This window comes from Dromaius novaehollandiae, chromosome 1 (assembly GCF_036370855.1).
Source record: "Dromaius novaehollandiae isolate bDroNov1 chromosome 1, bDroNov1.hap1, whole genome shotgun sequence".
In the NCBI taxonomy this organism is placed as follows: Eukaryota; Metazoa; Chordata; class Aves; order Casuariiformes; family Dromaiidae; genus Dromaius; species Dromaius novaehollandiae.
In genome coordinates this window covers 37,198,867-37,218,386 of record NC_088098.1, presented here as the reverse complement: position 1 = coordinate 37,218,386, position 19,520 = coordinate 37,198,867, and the positions used below count along the sequence as shown (strand labels likewise).

Here is a 19,520-nt window from a genome sequence, read left to right as displayed (position 1 = left end):
TTTGGGTTTTTTCCTTCCCATTTCCAAAGCTAGCTGTACCCAATCACAGGCAAAATTAATTTGAATAGGTTTGAAATAGTCAGTACTGTATGGAGGTTAAGAGAGACTAAGAATATAAAAAAGCCTTATAAATAGGTGGACTTTTACAGTAAGCATTTGTTTAAGGACACAATGGATCTAGAATGCTAATGATTCAGGGAATATTTAGGTGAAATTGAAGCTTTTTTAAAAAAAGTCTTTGGGATAAAATATTTCAAAGACAATACATACTTGTAGTAAGCCATATGATGGTTCATCAAGGAGATTTTCGAAAGACTGAGACAAAGACTTGTTCTGAGAATTCACAAGAAGAATTCTTTTATCCTGGGGAGATCTGCAATAAAATAAAAGCATAGAGTTTCTATAAGTAGTACCAGTTTTTCCTGTAAATGTTTTAGAACATTTACAGTTTTTTGAAATCACATTTCAGGGGTTTTTTTGCAAGGAAAATAGATTTGATGCAAGATCATTCTTAGCTCTTGGCACAAGTCTAAACGTTAACACATTACAAAACAGGACTTTCATTTGTCATATGATTAGTCATCATCATATTCATTCTGAATTATACCTTTCATTCTTTGTCACCCACATGTAATTTCTCAGTATAGTATCATAATTTTTCAAAGTTAGCTTTGAGAATAAACAGCACTTCCTATATCTGACAACAAAAAAACAGGTGATACAGGAAAGGAAATTTAGTGAGATATGGTTGGTCTCAACACATATATGGCGAAACACCTTTAACATAACATAGGAAGTGAAAAGAGCCCATGGCACCACATACAGTTAAGGAATTCTTTTTATCAGTTAGTAAATCTTACCTCAAGGAATCCTGTAAAACATTTTATATTAAGTAATGTAAACTGTTTTTCATTGAATGCATCCGAATCAACAAATTTCAAACCAACAGTATTACAACAGCTACTGTCATCCCAAGCAATTCTAAAATTCACATTGATAGAGTTTATAAACACCATAGACATACTGTGAAAGAGAACCATCTCATTACAGTTGTGCAAATGTCTTTTTGCATAGACTCCAAAAGCTAGACCAACTTGATTTGACCTAACTCAATGTATTCACACACACTTACACTTTGGTACAAGATGTTATTCTTTCACAGACTTGCACAGACAGATGTAAAGGATAAAAAAAGACAGCTGAAACTGTGCTGCTCCTAGTATTTACTCTACTCTTTTGCTCTCATTCTCCACCAATCTCTGCTCCCCTCCTTGGGCAGGAATACCTGATCAACTCATTATTCAGCTCCTGAACCACCACGGTTCTCTCCATACATTATAGAGCAGAGGGAGCTGAGGGACTGCAGCCAATCTGATATCCAAGCCTTGAAGTGAAGTAGCTAAACTGGGGAAAGCTAAGAACTTCAGCCATCTGATTTTAAGCCATTGCAAAGACCTTACATTTATAAAATACCTTCTCTATTGCGCTCTCTCATAAAGTTTAAATCTATGTCCAGCCTTTGAATGAAAAAATACTTTTATTTTTATTACTACCTGCATCATCTACCATGATATTAAAGTCGAAGATAAGAACTCTAATAAACCTTATCTCTCTTCAATTCCATCATGACAGCACACTTAACGCTGACGGATATGAAATCCAACAAAAGATCTCATTTTGAGACAGCCAGACACCATAGTCATAGTTCTGAGGCAGCAACAGTTAATAAAGCTCAACTGGCTTTTGCTAAAAAGCAGCACAGGTGCAAAGGCTGTCATGTATTATGCTTTACCTAACTGCAAGAACAAAAAGTTTGTAAGACATTGCCATTTTAATTAGACTTTCCCTCTGGGCAGCTACTTGGTTAGGGACAGCTACCTGGTTAATGTTCAAAACAAACTGCAAGTTTAGACATTTTATTAAATAGTTTTATATAATACTCCAGATCAGAACATGCCATCAGCATAGTACTGTTCTCAGTACTAAACCTGCACAGCCAAACGAGGAAGTATATAGTCTTCAAAGCAACAAATCACAAATATTTTGTTCCAGTTCAGCCACTTTACACATACCAATTTCAGCAACGACCTAACATTTTATAAAGGAACAACGTTAGAGAAGTGCAAAAGCCTTTGAGGCAGTAAAAGTGGAGGAAAAAATACCTATGACAGAAAGGTATTTTAGAAAACAGCTAAACTCTGTACCTTAACATCAATACTCCCATATATATGTCAGAGGTTGGAACTACTAGTGATTACATTAACAAGTATTTGCGTATGGCATCCAGAAAACTGAGTAAAAATGTCTTTTAGGGGAAGAAGTTAAGTTTACATGCATAATAGCACAAAATTATTAGGAAAGGATAAAAACGTACAGAGACTGGAGCTTGCCACTTCCACAAGTCATGTGGCGTATTTTTTTCTTCCCTTTAAAAAAAAAATCATAATTCATGGCTAGTCCACAGAAATGACTTTGGTCCAAAGTAGATTCCTATCTTCCAGTTAACATCTAAGTAAGTAAACTAAAACTGGAAGGCCCTGCTCAACCAACGCTTAGCTTCATTCAAATTTCATCTCCATGGCTGCCTCAGCTTTTTACTTTAAATTTCTCAAAGCACCTGATGTTCCATTCTGCAACACTCGGGACCATTTCAGGCAGCAGTACCAAGCAGCTCAACACATCCCAAATGCTTGATCTTGCCCTCAAGTTTCTCTTGTTCATCTTACCAGGCAGCTCCACTTGGTAAGGCTCTTGAACACCCCAACATACACCTGCTGTATCAGACGACACAGCACCAAGCCATTGCCTTCTTTTAATGAGACACACAGGACATTATGATTGCCCTTCTTCATACAGTTTCTTCACCCATCCAAAGGGAAACACTGTTTTGCACTGTCCCAGCAGAAAAGCTCACATCAACTGCCAAGAGGCCATGAAGGACAAGAACTAAGGTTCCACTAAGTCACATAAAGGAAGAGTGGTAAGCAACTAACTAATCACTCACCATGAAGTATCTGAGAGAGTGTTTGAAATAGAAACCAAAATCATTACTCATCTAGTGACCCGCCACTAAACATTAACTTTATGTAGCAACATGAAGCATGTTGATTTGCAACACATGACTTTAAGAGGGGAAATAATGCATGGTAGTATGCAAACTAACATCATGCACAGTAACAAACTGATGACCAAATGCCTGGCGGAAAAAGAAACTTAAATATCTGGCTTCATGAAATGGTTTAAGGTATTGTGGTGTGTTATTTTAGATTCCTATTTTTGAAAACTTTCAACTGCAAAGGCAAAATATCTAAAAAACTTTCTGAATACGGAAAGACAGAATAGTTTGTTACGTAGCATAGCAGCGTCTTGTAGCTATTTTATGCCTCTGAGATTAACAGAAATTCAAGTTTAGTCCAGGTGTCTCAATTAATATCAAACACATGGAACTGCCACTACAGTTAATGCAAGTACAACTATAGGTCTGTAGTTGCAGCATTGGGTTTTAGTTATCTACTTTTCTGTTGCTTACTGCTGTCTTATACATATTCAAATATGACACCCTTTAAATACTGGCAATGAAAAAACCCACAGTGTGAAATTAGAAATTTTAAATTGATTTTGTTAAAGTCTCAAATGAACTGGATGGAAAAAAAGTGTAAGGGAGATTCTTGAACTAAAATTTTTTGATAAAAGCCTCACACCAGGCTTTGAAGTATTTAGTTGATGGTTAGCTCTGAAAAAGTTTTGATTAAGTCAATGGAAATCTTTTATCTACACTGTCAAGAGTACTCACTAGACCTACTTATAATTTGGTCCTGTTCACCAAGTAGCTATTACTGCAATTAGTTCATAAAAAATCTGAAGTACACTGCTGTGATACACAGTTAACAGATCTTACATATAAACATATAAAGCTTTCTGCAGCTCACCATACAACTAGAGTGCTTTTCCAGTGTTTGCTATGTATGTTGCCCCCAAAATCTGCCCTAGCCTAACAGCAACAGGCTGAAAGGCATCTGCAAGCAAATGAACACAGAGCAGTATGCTCAAAAGGAAACAATCTCCTTCATGGGGTGAGGGCTGGGGGCGTGTGGAGAAAGTTTCCCTGAGCCTGCAGAAGAAATGAAATTAAGAAAAGAAATGAACAGAGGTTTAAGGAAGACCTGAAAGGCAGACTACAGAAAAACACCTCAGGATTTAAGATGAAGCTGTCACTAGGATTTACTCATCTCCACTTGTACTTACACCTTTATTTTGCATCCCTAATATCATCTGCTCTGGTCTTCATGAATTTTCTCCTTTAAAACCTTGAGAACACTACAGTCAATGTCACTTCATTGGTTTGCCACATTGACCATGTCACCTTCTCCAAGTTGCTCACAATTTCAGACTATAGCAAACAGGTAGCACATCTTGACACTCAAGGCCTTTCACAGATCAGTTCAGCTTACATACAGCCCTTGTATCCTACTGACAGTCCCTCATACCAACAATATCAGTTGACCACTGTTCCACCTACCTGTAAAAAAGCAGCCCTGGCCCAGCTTTTTCCCTCCCTTAAGATGCTCCCAACACATGAGATGAGTCCTCTATAAGAAGTCGCAAAGCTATTTCACTATCTGCCTTCAAACCTTTCATCAGAAAGGTATTTTGCAAGTGATGCTAACAAAATACCTTTGATAACAGCATACCTATTATACTGATGAAATGTCTCATTGTTTCTTCATGTTCTACCTATCCTTATTTGCCTTTTTTATAGATAGGGTAAATAGGTTAATTTTTTGGAGTGCCTTTTAAAATTATATTTATGACTATATGCTGACAGCAGAGCATTCTATTTTGTTCCGCATCTACACTTTGTTTGAAGAGGCTTTTATCCATACGAAAAACTTGGAGATTACACAATATGAATACACAACAACCCAAAGTATTTAACACCACGATAGGGACTAATTACGTATCCATTCTGAAAGTTGAATTGAGGAGTCAAGATCAAGTGTAAAACATACTCCCCACTGTAAAGAAAATATGGCGAAACAGATTTCTGGGGGAAACATTTATATAAAATTCGTTTAGACAACAGTGCTATAATTACTTCCTACACTGATGTCAATACTCGGATATTTCACACAAAAGATCTCAATCTTTAATATAGATTATTAATCCCATTTAATAGAAGTAGTTCACAGACAAGGATTTAACTTTAATTTCGAGTATTCCAGATGACAAATTTATACCCAGTCTTCTTTTGTGCCCACTAGAGAGAGCTACTGAGCCATTATGAAGATCATAACACTTAGATTCTAAAATAGCTCATAAATTGATCCAACAATTTTAAAACTTCAGCCACAATTCTGAGGGTGTGTGTGAAATTATAGTTTCAGTCACCTGAAAATTGATTCCATTAATAAAAATGGGAAGGGAAAATACATCAAGAAGTGTTGATCTGAAAAATGTATTGCAGAATTTAAAATGTAGATTAATAATCCGTACTTTAAACCAGAACTAAGAGCTGTCTGATACTTACTCACTCAGCACAACATGCTTTTCAAGGCATTTGATCAATAGTTTGCTATCTCCACGATGAAAGTGAAGAGCTGGGAGCCTCACATCATCCTTTAGACAGAACACCAAATAAGACCATCCCATGCCTTCTTTGTTTTGTTTGATTGATTTCAGATCTGTCAAACTGAACAGGAATGACCACTTGCTTTCTCCATTTGCATGAGTTGTAGCATCTTAAAAACAAGATTACCACATGATTTTAGTTTGACTTCCAGTGTTAGCAACTACAGACACATAATATCTGCCACTGTTCAAGAAAAACCCCCATAAACGCACAAACACCCAGCACTCGTTCTGGTAATACAAGGTATACTATAACTACCCTGATTTCTCATTGTGCAGTTCTCACCTTCTACAGACTCCTAAAACAATGAGCAAATCCATCCGACTGCTTCCATAAAGCTGTGCCTACAGTCTATAAAAATGGCCCAGCAGGTAAACATACAACTGTATCAAGTTCCAGCAGCAAGTTGAATCCCACCAACTTCTCTGCCAGGTAGTATCACCCATTCAAACTAAACATAATATACATTACAATCATGTATGTTATACATCACACACAGTATTAGCCATGCCTTGTAAGGCTACTACCAAGATGAGAGAGAAGGCATTTGAAAACCTTCTTCTCTTTCTAATACAGTGCAAGGACTACGTACACTCAAACTGAAGGGTCGCTCAAGGACATAAAATTGCCAACATGACTGCAGGAGATCTGGCACCCCTCTCCCATCCACTCCCATCAAATTAGAACAACTGGAAATAAGTAAGAAGTGGCAAAGAACAAAATCCAAGTTGGTATTGCTCACTGATACTGACTTTGGATGAAGGTGTACTCTAAAGATGTAAAAATGAATATGAAGCAATGATAAAATAAATCATTCTATGCATGACAGAGACGCTAGTCTTTATAACAAAGATTATAAAGAAAAATATGGGAGAATCAAAGGAAAAAGATGACTCTTGAAAACCACTGTTTTTTGTTTTGGGTTTTTTGGTTTTGGTTGGGTTTTTTACATATATATCTTCTCAGACTCTCATAGCTACATCATTCTTATTATAGAGTCTAAGGAAAATATATGTATTTTGGCAAAATACTTGATTTCAGAGCTACATAATTCTCATTATAAATCAAGTATTTTGCCAAAATGCTCATTAGACGCAAGAAAAATAGTTTTCTAAGTTTCCACACAAGACGGACCCACGTACTACATAGTTGTATACTCCATCTCCCCCTGCTGTTCCAGTAGGAAAAAGCATTTGAGTAGTGAACTACTCACTTTTCTTCTTTTCTAACAGTAAGACTAGTTTTCATTTGAAAGAATGCAAGAATCCAATGCAGATAAAAGCGGATTACATCATCTAATGATATGGAGAACAGATGTTAGATGTAACATGCCTTCTCAATACACGTCTCTTGTAATGTAAAGAAGAAATTAGTTTGGAACAAGAGACAGCTGGTCCTGTGTAAATTCTTTTCCACACCCAGAGATTCGCTATCACAAATGACCCCAGCTTTTCAATTCCTAATAAATCCATTTTACCAAATCTAAAAGACAATTCTTCAGTTACAAGTTACTATGATGAAAAAAATTCCACTTATTTTGGAAGTACCTCCATTTGAATGAGGTTTCTTTTTAAAAGAGACAGTGGTGACCATGTCCCATTCTGCTTCATAACTACTCGGACGATCTGCTCCTCGGGAGAACTTTTCTTTAGGAGTTTGAGTCCACTCCACAACAGAACTGGAATCCTGAGCGATAAGAAAAAATAAGTATCAAAAGACATAACATACTAAAATTGAGCTAATTTCTCTGATTAAACAGCATAAAAATAAGCATCTTTATTTTCACAGGCAAAAAAACCCTGCAGCATTAAATTTTCCAGAAACATGATACAGTTCAACACAGGAAAATCTGAGTTATCATTAAGACTAAATAGAAAAGAGGTTTTACTGCAATAAATTTAGCATGGTGTTAAAATATATCCTAGCATCTCTAGTAGACCCAACCAACGTATACTAGCAAACTTCTTATTTAAATGTGAAATTGAATCTTTTTGTTTTAGTCACATCATCTTAATACTGCCTAAATACTACATTTCACTGGTTCCTGGAATGTCCATAGACTTCTATTTTTATTTTGCATTAGAACACTATCTCTCTGTTTTAAGCCTAATTATGAAGAATGAAACACCAGACTAGAATATACATTGAAGGGATACGGGTGACCACAATTTGCTTACACTCATTTGGCTTTTGCTATTTATATAGATGGTCCCCTTCTTTTTTATGCATGAATCACATACTAACCACACATATAACCCAAATAATAATCCGAACCAGGCTGCAGTCCGCAAATATGATTCCTAAGTGTAACTATTAATACCAGTGATAGTCAAATAAACAGTCTGCTACCCATTATGAGACCATCTACCCATAACTGAATTAACACATATAATAGAAAATCTCTGAAGAAATAGAATGAAGAACACTAATAACTAACAAACATACCTTTCCAGCACAAAGGATATTAGAAGTATCCAAAGTATCATCCAATGGTCTCCAGTCAACTATTACTTCATTTTCCTAACACACAAATAATCATAAAAACATTCAGTACTACATAATTAAACAAAGCACACATAGCTCCCTAATCACTCATGGAACAATTAGAGTATAACTTACATAAATATACAAATTATGTGGAAAATGTCAAATATATTCATCTTCATTTTAAAAAAATCCAACGTTTAAGACAACTCTTAAGATTCGCCACATATGTTAGGTACCTGGTCAACACATTTAAGAAGATTCTGTAACTATTACACAAATACCTTTTCTATGACACGTAGTACTCCTGCTATTAAGTTGTCCTGGTCATCATTTTTTCCACAGGATGAATGAATGAAAACTCCTTCTTGCTCATATGCAACCTATAACAAAGAGAAAAATGAAATAAATGGCAGTATTTTAAAATTGCTTTTAACACCTGCTGTAGTCATTGACTTTGATTCATCTATATAAGTTGAGAAGTGAATGCTTGAAGCTTACTAGGGTTTTTGTTACCTTTCCTTCCCCCTCTCCACCCCCCCCCCCAAAATCTGAGTTTTCCAATTCCCCATTATTGAAAGGCAACTGAAATTGAAACTACTCAGATCATTATTTATTCTCTAAGCAATATGCCAACTATTATTGTTTTGCCAGTTAGTCAAAAAAATACATCCAATACCCAACATTTTTTTAATTAGAATTCAAAGGTTCATATGGAAATACTACACAGTTTTTCAAACACAAGGAAGCTTTCTAACATACTTTGCCTTTTCCCTACTTGCCTTTTAAGCATACAGAAATTATAACCTAAATTTAAATTAAAATGGACAGTTTATTGCACAAAAGATGAACTGCACAGAAATCAGAGCCTTAGATTAAATAATGACTTAGGTTTCATTTCAAAGGTAGAAGATGTAAGAGTAAGATGAAGGTTTGCAGGAATACACATTGCCTACAATTTTAGCATTTAAGCCCATAGGAAAACACACCTGGGACAAACACTCCCCACAGTATTCTGATCATGCTCAAAAAAACCTCACAGAATTCTTCTCTGCCAAAATTCAGCAGGCTCCTCAGTGCTGCACACTATAAATCCTCTTAAAAGTTCTATAAAAAGACTATGTAAACAAGTTTTCTTTTTTAAAACAACTCTTCAAGAGAAAATGAAAAGTCCCTAATATACCAAACTAAGATTTTTGGGAAGTGAAATACAAACAGTGACAGTAATTTTTATAATCATGTTAGTTTTTCAAACTAAGCAGCAAATATTCTCTAAAGAAATACATTTTTTAAAAGCAAAACAGAAATTTCACAAGTCAGAGACTGATACTATACTACTTCAGTAGTGAAATATCAATCTCTTTCTCAACATATTCATTTTTCAGACATTTTAAATCATCACATTTTCAATCAGGCAAGTTAACTAAAAATTTAGGTCTCTAAACTTAACCAGCTAGACATGTATACAGAGCTTAAAATCAGTAAAACTCAGTTTACTTGTTCCTTCTTTTGTAGGTTTACTTCATAAATTTCTCTTCACTTTACACAAGCAAGAAATTTCTAAAGTGTCAAGTTGAATCATAAAAGTGTTGTTTGGAAGTGAACTCTAGAGGCCATTTAGTCCAGTCTTCCCCCTGAAGGATTACTGCCAGCACTACATTGAGTTCTTTTTCAAGTATTGGAAGCCTTCTTTCCTTTCCTCTGCTACAGCTTTTTTCTTTTCTACCAAAAAGACCCTCTATTTCTACCAAATACCTCTTTTGAAAATGCAGTCACTATTTAAATTTTACCTTTTAGTTAAAAACAAGTTAAAAAGCTGTCATTTGGACCAGATCTACCAGGATAATTGTATAAGTCATAAGTATGAACAAAAGTTATCAATTACCAGGACAGCTGCGCCAGAAAAGCCTTCTGGTATTATCAGTTATACTGGTAGAAGTGCATTTCTACCAGTGATTTTACTAAGCACTTTCTCTACTATATACTAGTTCTTCCATGCCAAAGCATCCCTACTACAGGCAATGTAATGTTTTTATTATTTTCCATCCATTAATCTTTCGGAAGCATGAATTTCTCTTTCCAAAGGAAAAGAAATAACGTTCCCAATGCCATATTTAGTTGGCGTGTAACTGAAGAACTCCACATTACTCGGCACGGCCCTAACAGTTCCTCCTCTCTACCCCTGCGCCCCACCAAAGAAGGTGATGAAATCAAAGCAACAAGAACATACTTCCAAGTTTGGAGGGTATCTGTAAAACAGGATCTTCCATGCTGCAGTTCACTTTCTTTTTCCCAGTACTCTAGAGAGAAACTTCTCCAAGTTCAAAAGGCCAGAAGGCCAAGCTGTTGGGTTTTATTCTTATCTAATAATAGGGGAAATCTTGTAGTAACTCCTCCAACAGTTACTAAGTATTAATACAACTGAGCTTGAAAAGTGCATTTTTTAAAATCACTGCAGAAAAAAAGTAACTCAAAGAAAGACAGAGCATTAAACTTACAAAAGAATATCTAAAAAGTACTTTAGCAGCTTATCTCATAGCCAAACAGATATGAAAAGCTGCCATCTTTGAATTATGTGAAACACTGAGTTGCTGTGCTTCATCGTACTTTATGATTATATAACAAGATTAAAATTCAAAAATGCTGTTATGTATTTTTACAGCACATCTTACAGTAAAATTTGATTTGTGATTGCTTTTCATTTCCTAGTATTATAGCAATGGCAAGCTATTAGTCAATTAAAACAGAGAAAGTAACATTAGATCATACAAGTACTAAATAATAAAGAAAGTATCAAATTAAAAGTTAGTATACTAATAGTTAGGTTTGAATCAAATGCCATCCATCAGTAGACAACTACCTACAATATGATTTTACATTGTAATCAAACATTGTTTAGCTCAGCTCAGCACAACACATGACCCACAAAGACACCTGCTCAGTGCCTCAGCAGCCCAATGATCAAGCAAACGTCCGGCCAGTCGGCACACACGTAGGCAGCCAAGACAAGAGACATTTCAAAGACGGGCCACACCATATGCTGCCCCTTGCCTAACCAGCAGGTTACTGCAGAACATGCAGATGGGTATGTCGAGAGAAGGCGAGGGAGGACACGTAACGAACGTGGGAGGAAGAACAGGAGTGCTGTAAAAATGCTTAAAACTTTTAGAAGGTGTGCAACCAAAAATCTGTGTAGTCATGCCTTGGACAGGGCAGCTTCTGGCATGTATGGAGACAGTAGAAGGAACAGATATAAACTGGGTAGCATAATGAGCTCCTGTTGCCCTATTAGCAGTTAAAGTAATCATAACCCCAAAAACATGAGTTTTTATAAACCTACCAAAACCTGTATCAGTATTACCTGACAACATTCCCTGTGTAGGTAAGTGTTCCACTCTCCCTTAAATCTTGATAACTTTTTGGCTTCAATGACAAGGGACTACAATTTAAAGCACCCACATTATTCAATGTGTGACAGAATTTAACAGTTTTAAGAATGTCACCTGTTCAGTTACTTGAATATCCTTCTTGTATTATGAGACAAGAAAACAAACTACTGGTTTATCTTTTTATGTAATACTCATTATTGTAAATATTTCATCACGATCTCTTTTTCAAAAGTGAGAATTAAGGAGTCAAACTCAATCTTTCATTCTCTTTTCATATGATTAGAGTCATCACTCTCACTTCCTATAAGTCTACATTAATAATCCCATCATGGAGGAGGAAAAAAAAATACAAGTTTGTGTTATTAGTAAGCGCACACCACCAGCAACTCACTGAACTGACATGCCCCTCAGATTTTAATCCACAACCCAAGGTATCTCTCTGCCTCTCCAGCAATCCTTCCTCATGGCCTGCAGTAAGACACCAGTGTTCTGCATAGTTGAGGGAAGCAAAGCAGCATATGTTGCTTAGATGCTTGGGCTAAAAAAAATTGTCCTCCCCTAAGCAGCCTAACTACTTTGACTTAGATAATGGTGGTTTTGGTTTTTTCTACACAAGCATTTGTTGACCTGCCCAAAGATAGCACCTAATCCTGAGGATCTGCGTATTATATACGTCGAAGGCAGATTCTGTTGGCCCCGCTACAAAAATACAAATGAAAAGTGAACCAAAGTCTGACAGAAACACATTAAATTACAAACACAATAGACAAGGCAAATGAAGATACAAAGTACCACAGGTTAAACATCATTGAAAATTCAATCATTTAACTGTACATATATCATCATAACTCAAAGGTTTTCAGACACCTTATTAACCTAAAGCTCATTCTATGAGAAACAGTTTCCTTAATGTCGCGGTAAAGAAAGAGCAACCAAATCCAGATTTATCCCCCCACTTATGATACCCTTAAGTTCCTTGAGGGCTTTAAATCATAGGTATGACTGTCTGAGGAAAGATGCCTCAAAAACACTCAGTTGGCAATTTTTTTTTAGCTGATCAGTATCAGCTCACTTCACATGCACTGACTGTCCATACCTTATTTTGCCCTTCATTACCTCTCCATCATAGATTAACGACCTGTCAAACACAGGACTTCTGAGAGAATGGAGAAGCAACGCAACTCTCCTACCTACTTAACTAGTCCCATCTTCCAGACATGTCAAATTTGCTACTTATGTTCTTATCTGACTCAGTCTCCATTTCTGCCAGAGAGCAAAGCTCAGAGCCAACATCACTCTGCCAAGATGCCATCTAGCTTCTCATGACGGATGGAAACAGCTTGCAGTGCTCATATTGTGACCCAGTCACCACTCTGGGACCATTAAACAATTATGGCATTGTGCAAATCCTGATTCACACATCCCCCGTTAAATGGTCACTGAGCATGTCAAAGTAGCCATTGCATCAATAGTTTGCTCTCAGTGGCCAAATACCAGTATACTTGAGTGCTCTGCAGAACATCAAGCTAACGTTACTTCACCAACATGACCTTCTGATCCACAGAAGATACACTACCACTCCTGATACTTGATCTTTTTTCCCGCCCCAGTTTTCATTATTATTGTTGTTTTTAAACTGCAAAAGCTGGCATTTTTAGTTCTGGAGACCCCTCAAAAAAATCAACCATTTCTTGGCTAATAGGTGGCCACAAATGGACATTAAACTATTGTCTCTGCTGTGTGTACTATGAGAAAGAAAGAAAAAACGAACAAACTTAAACCCTGAAGCTACTTAAATACTGTAAAAGCAGTTGGTCAAAAGTTACTAATACAGGAATCTTCACACTCAATGTAAAGAACAGAACTACCAAACACACCACAATTCAATTCTAGTAACACTAGCTATAAAGCTAACAGTACTAAACAATATGAAAGATTATACATGACAACATTTGACAACTAAAAGGACCAGAAAACCGCCTGAAAAAAAAAATGTATTGGAACAACATGAGGCTATGGAAAAGAAGGACAAGGTAAGGCTGGAACAATCAGTGAAAAAGCATATAATTTTCTCACTTTATTGCTTACAGCCATTCACTGTTAACAATGGAAATACAAAAGTTATCAGTCTAAGAATTCACTACTACAGACTTTTTCTTGGGAATGCTTCGTATTTGACTATTGCAGCACTTATTCAAACAGCTAAAAGAAAAGAAGAGCTGAAGTACTGCAGGGACTTTGGAACTCATATCTAACTACTATGGCTCCAAATGTAGTAACAAAATAAGACCCCAATTTGAGTTTTAATAAAGATATAAAACCATAACCTTATAGGCCTTTTGTTCGCTGAACTGACGGCTCAACCTTTTTCCTAAAGCAGTGAAATTTCTGGCCCTTCTAGTCTTGAGAGGAGTAGTCTCAGAAACTACAAGTTTCCAAGTGGGGTTTAAAAAATAAAAAGAAAAGAAAAAAAGAAAACACACAAACATTGCTCATGTTGCGATAAATATGAAAAAATGAACAACACTGGGAACCTTGTACCATAAGAAGGATTTCCTGCTTGACAGCAGTAAGTGAATTTTTCAAGTTCTGCCATAAGTGTGCTGCAAAAGTCTTAAACTACCATGTATTCTTGCTTCTTATGAAGCAATAGTGGAATTTCAGTGAAAGTACTAATCTATTAAAGATATTGAGGGTAAGATCCTCAGGCAGTAACACACATTATATTCTGAGCACTTCTGCAACAAAAATCCTTAATGAATACAAAATGGAAAGAATACACAAGAATTTCAGAATTATCAATGAACTGCTTGTTTTACACATGAGCATAACAAAGCCTTAAATAAATTCAAAAGACGCAAAGGCTTCTGTTCACTGAAAAGCCTTATGAAGTACAGAACATTCAGAAAAGACTATGATTCTGTACACAGTAAATGATAAAGGCTGAAAAAACAGTGAATATTTTAAATCAAATACTTACTACAATAGAACAACATGCATAATACAGTACTCTATGCCCCATAATTTAAGTAGAAAGTACAGTGAGACACTGTTCAAACCACAGGTGATATCTACATCTAAAATAATCTTCTGCTGTTATCTGTGCCAATAAATTACCTAAAAGAGGCAAAGCTAATTATACGAACCACATTTTATAGCCAGGATAAGCAAAAATATTTTAAAAAAACCCCAAACAACAATCATGCTTCACAGCACTACTATTTAGTAGCAGCTACAGTGCTACTTGAACACTCCTAATTGCTGAAATTACATTAGCCAAACATGAGCTTAGACCAAGCTTTAACTTCAAGAGCAAGGGCACAGACAGGCAAGTGAAAAACCTTCTCTGACAGCTCACGTCAATTGGTAATTTGAGAAAGATATAACAACACATATGCCAAAGATACACCAAACTCCAAGAACATAAACATAAAAGTCATTACTGTCTTTAAGCCAGCTATAAAAAGAGTAAGAGAAAGCCAGCTGTAATAATAGCCTATATACTGACAGACTAAAGTTTATACTTCTTCCCACACACAACTTTTTACCTCATTTTCTAATATTTTCTTTTTTATATGTGAAGTCCACAGGAGGTTCTCCGAAACAAGGAAGACAAACTGACCTTTGCCAAGCAACAAAAGGAGATACAGTATACTTGTTTTGATGCATGTCATTAAAATCATTGAAAATGAAAGAACTTACCGCCGAGTTACTCACAGAAAAATCTGGCAGCTCTAAGAAAGGGCAGAAAACTGAAACTCACACTGCTTTAGTGCAGATGGTCACTAATAAAGAATATGAGTCATGAACAAGAACTCCACTGCATTAACTTAAATTTTCTGCAATTGAGTTCACCATACAGAGAAAAACATGAAAAGAACCTTCTGAGATATGAACAACTTCTAAGATTTGAAATAATAAGACAAACAAATAAGACAAAAATCTAAGGGAAGTAGTACATACAGTCACAATGACATGACTAGATTTATAGGTCACATCCCAATAAAGTATGAAACTGGGATCAAAGCAAGGCAAAAAGAGTAGGAGAAGATATGGAATAACTGAGTTGTGAATACACTGATTTTTGTAACATCTGGGAAATATATTAAAAAAAGACAGAGAAGGGTAAGAGGAATTGGGTGAAAATATACAACCTGACATGGTACATTGAAACACCAGATTTCATGAAATCTGAGACAATGTATCCCAACTACTTAATATAATCCCATGAGGATTCCATGGGACTTACCTTGTGTAATATTTTGCGAAAAGTAATAGCATGCTACAAAAGCTGCTAAATGAGACTAAAGAACCCCACAAGCTAATAGCTACTACTGAGTTTACCACCTCAAACACATCATTACAATACCACACAGGCAGAAGCAAAAGAGGAATTAAATTAGGGCACCCATGGTCTGTAACACCTGAAGTGAGAATCCTGGAGTCTGAACCAAGTTACACTGTGTTTTACTGTTACACTATGCTACACTTCACTTGGAGTGACCTTTCACTAGTTCACAAGCACATCTAGCATCATGATGACATCCAAAACAGCAACTGTGATCCAATGCACTCCCTAAACCAGCAGAATATGAACCCTGCCAAAAATAGACGCACACAGTTTTGTATTGTTTCAGCTTGCTAAATCGAATCACAGAGGGATCAAATGAGAACCCAAGCAAGTATAAGTGTAGTGCACAGCAGAGTTAAAGGATGGACCTTCTCCTATTGACAGCAGTGAAACTTCAGATTAGCTACTTCATGAGGTGTTAGAAAACAGAATTGTCATTTTGTTCTCTGTATCAAGTGATTTAAGATGCTGTAATTTAAATTGAACATGAAGAATACAAATATGTTGCTGAATCAGAAGTTAACAAGTTGCATTAGCGTTCTGGATGTGGCATAACTGAAAAAGTTTTGCAACACCTTAGAGATTTATAAAAGTTCCAGGCGAAATAGAGTTCTTAAACAGGAACAAAGAATATATATTACATTTACAAACAACTAATCCACAATAGTTTTAGCTTCTTATATAACTATGATAATATAGTTTAGGGGCCTGTAGGTCAATTTAAGAGACATATGAAACAAGAGCTAGAAAAGCAGTCAGTAGTTTCTCCACCTTTCTATCACAGCAAGAGGCAGAGCTAGTGGAATCCAAACAGGAAGAATAGATAGGGAAGGGGAACAGGATGCATGCCTTGGGCATTCATCTTAGGGAAAAAGGCAAGAAATTCAAGATGCAGTACATCTTAGAACACCTTGCTGAAAACCCTAGCGACTGTCATTAGCCTTTCATTGCTTTACAGGGATCCATACCTCCACTCAGAAAAGTTCAATGGGTCTCTAAACTGAGAAATACTGATCTTCTCAAAATGACACAGAATCATATGGCTTCACTTTCTACCTAAACTATACATGAGCCTAAAATATGAAAAATCAGTCATACAAAGAACGTGTAAACTGCTTTTTAATTTGTTCTCAATACCTCATAAAGAAGAAACAAATGAACTACACCTGAAGAGTGTTATTTAAGAGTAAATAAATCCTGGAAATGCATGGTGGTTGTTGTCTGTCACTACTCTAGTTATGAAAAGGAAAGATTCAGGTGTTTTAAACATTAAAAAAGTGGACATTTTTGATAAAGCTACCTACACCAACAGTTTTCATTTTTTTCAATTTCATATTTTTCACATTCTTTTTCACATTTTTCATTTTCATAGTCCAGTTTTCATTTTTTGTTTCCCACACATGCTTCCAGGGGGAAAAAAAATCAAGTTCCTGATAAAAGCAGCATGAAAATCAATTATGAGAAATGAAAATACTTCACATCAGCCAATAAATTGCTGGACTGAGTTTAAAATGGAAAAAAAACAGAAGTTTCATTTAGGTCAGAATTGAAACAGCAGTAAGACTTCAAAGCTTATTTTTAAGGCTTTCTAGGAAAGTATTTCTTAATAAAACCATTAAGAAGCTGAAAGTGATTTATTTCATTTTCAGGACCCAAGAGAGAAGAAACAGAAGAGAAACTTTTCTTTGCTTACATGCAAACTTGATTTGCATAGCTGGAAACAGTTGGGAGGACAGTAGGACCCCAGCACCTAACAGCTGTCAAGAACTCTGTTTACAACATTTTAAAGTTGTAACAACTCCATCTGAGCAAACTACCTGTTCCACTTCTGATTAAAACAGAGGGCATAAACTGGATTACCAAATCAGTCCCTCTATAAAGTCTACTGCAGAGATACCTAGTGAATTTTCTCGCTAGCTTAAAACACTCCAGCAGCCTCTGAAAAGCACAGACATAACTTATTACATACATTCTCTTATGCTGAATTCAGCATGAGCTGAAATGATAATTTGTTACCATTTAATGGAAAAATGAACTGGTTATGCTCTAACACTGGCTAGATACAGTCAGACATTATACTAAGACTGTAAATCTTACAGGATCCACCTGCTCAGGAGCCCGGGTGTCACACAGTAACTGTTTTTAGAAGACTGAAACATTGAATAGAAATATTTGTACAATAAAACCGTAAGGACTCAGATCTACACAGGGGAGGGAGGGAGGGGGAGAAGGGGGCAACGCGTCCCCTCCAGTGACCTCAAACCAGAACAGACGTTTGAATGAACACCAGCTCCTGAGCTTTTCCTTGTCAAGCTCTGCAGTTTCATTCAAAAAGAGTCGACGAGGATCTGCAGCGTATCTTTACGCTAAGGCAACGATCTGACAGTGCTTTACAGCTACCCCGGGGCAGACACACGCACACGGTTCAAGCGCGGACTGAGGGAAAGGCCAGTAACACCTACCAGCGCCTCAGGAACACACGGCCGCGGAGACGAGACAAACCTCGTTTCCCGGCTTCAAACCCCTCAGGTTCAAACCCCTGCCTCCGGCGGACACCGGCCTCCCCCTAGGCCCGGCCCGGGCACTCCGCGGCCCGGGCACCGGCGAGGCCGGGCCGGGCCGGGCCGGAGGGCGCTGCAACGTGTCGCCTCACCGGCCCAGGGCGGGCCGAAGTCCCGCCGCGACCCCCCCGCCACGCCACGGCGGCGGCGCAGAGGGCCCGGGGTCTCCCGCCCCCTCCAGGCCGGCTGGGGGAGCCGGTCCAGGCCCGCCGGCGGCGCGGCCCCATCTTCGAGGGTACCGCCCGCCACAGGCACAGCCGCGAGGGCGGAAAACCGCCGCCCCCGGCCGGGCCGCCCCTTCCCGCGGCCCGTCTCCAAGCGGGGCGACGCCAGCGAGGGGCACAGCGACCCCCCCGCGCCCAGCCCCGGGGCTGCGGGAAGCCGGCCGGGGCCGCCCTGGTGCCCGCGGCCAGGCGCGGCGCGGCGCTCCCTGCCCGCCCCCGTTACCTTGCCGCTCGGAGGCGCCGCCATGTTGCCTACGAGTGTTTATGATGACGTTGCGCCCTTCACGTGCTTCCCCGCCGCTTCACAACAAGCCCCGTCTCCCCCGCCGCGGGCGGCGCAGGCGCACTGAGGCGCAGGCAGACCCGCCGGCAGGCCGCGAGTGGGGGCGGGAGAGGGGGGGGCACGCAGCAGCGCGCGGCGACGCACGAACCCGCCGTGGGCCGAGCTGGCCAGGGCGTGGCCTAGGCGCCAGGGGGCGGGATGCTCCGCTAGTCGCCTCCAGCGGCGGCCGCGCGCCTCCGCCCCCAACGGTCACCGCCCCCAACGGTCGCCCCACCCCGCTGAGCCCTGCCGAGAGGCCGTGGGCCGGCAGGAGAGGCACGGCCGCGGCAGGCTGCAGCTCTCCCGCCGCGCTGGTGGGTACCCCGCGGGAGAGGCGGCTTGCGCATGTGCTGGACGGCTGGAAAATGGCGTTTTTTGCAGGGCCATGGTCTTTTTTTCCATCGATTTTCACTCATTTTGAGTCCCATGTTGAGTCCCGGCTTGCTGCGGTTCCCGTGAGGGTTGCCGGCGTCACGCCCTTTCCCCGTGGGACCGGTAGGACGCCCCGGTCGTGCCTCCCTGCCGAGGCCGGGCGCTGCCCTGCGTCCGCGGATGCGGGT

The 19,520-nt window shown here is 38.7% G+C and overlaps 1 protein-coding gene across 1 annotated transcript in view; it reads right to left on the bottom strand.

Moving 5' to 3' along the window:
- Window positions 1–19,102, bottom strand: part of TBC1D15 (TBC1 domain family member 15) — a 37,593-nt gene extending 18,491 nt beyond the window's left edge. The window contains exons 1-6 of the mRNA XM_026100372.2: window positions 18,862–19,102; window positions 8,398–8,496; window positions 8,075–8,149; window positions 7,177–7,315; window positions 5,528–5,738; window positions 271–373 (exon numbers count right to left, since the gene is read on the bottom strand). Coding sequence (XP_025956157.1) covers window positions 271–373; window positions 5,528–5,738; window positions 7,177–7,315; window positions 8,075–8,149; window positions 8,398–8,496; window positions 18,862–18,885 — 651 coding nt within the window. The 5' untranslated portion in view covers window positions 18,886–19,102. The remainder of the gene's footprint in view (window positions 1–270; window positions 374–5,527; window positions 5,739–7,176; window positions 7,316–8,074; window positions 8,150–8,397; window positions 8,497–18,861) is intronic.
- Window positions 19,103–19,520: the final 418 nt, after the last annotated feature.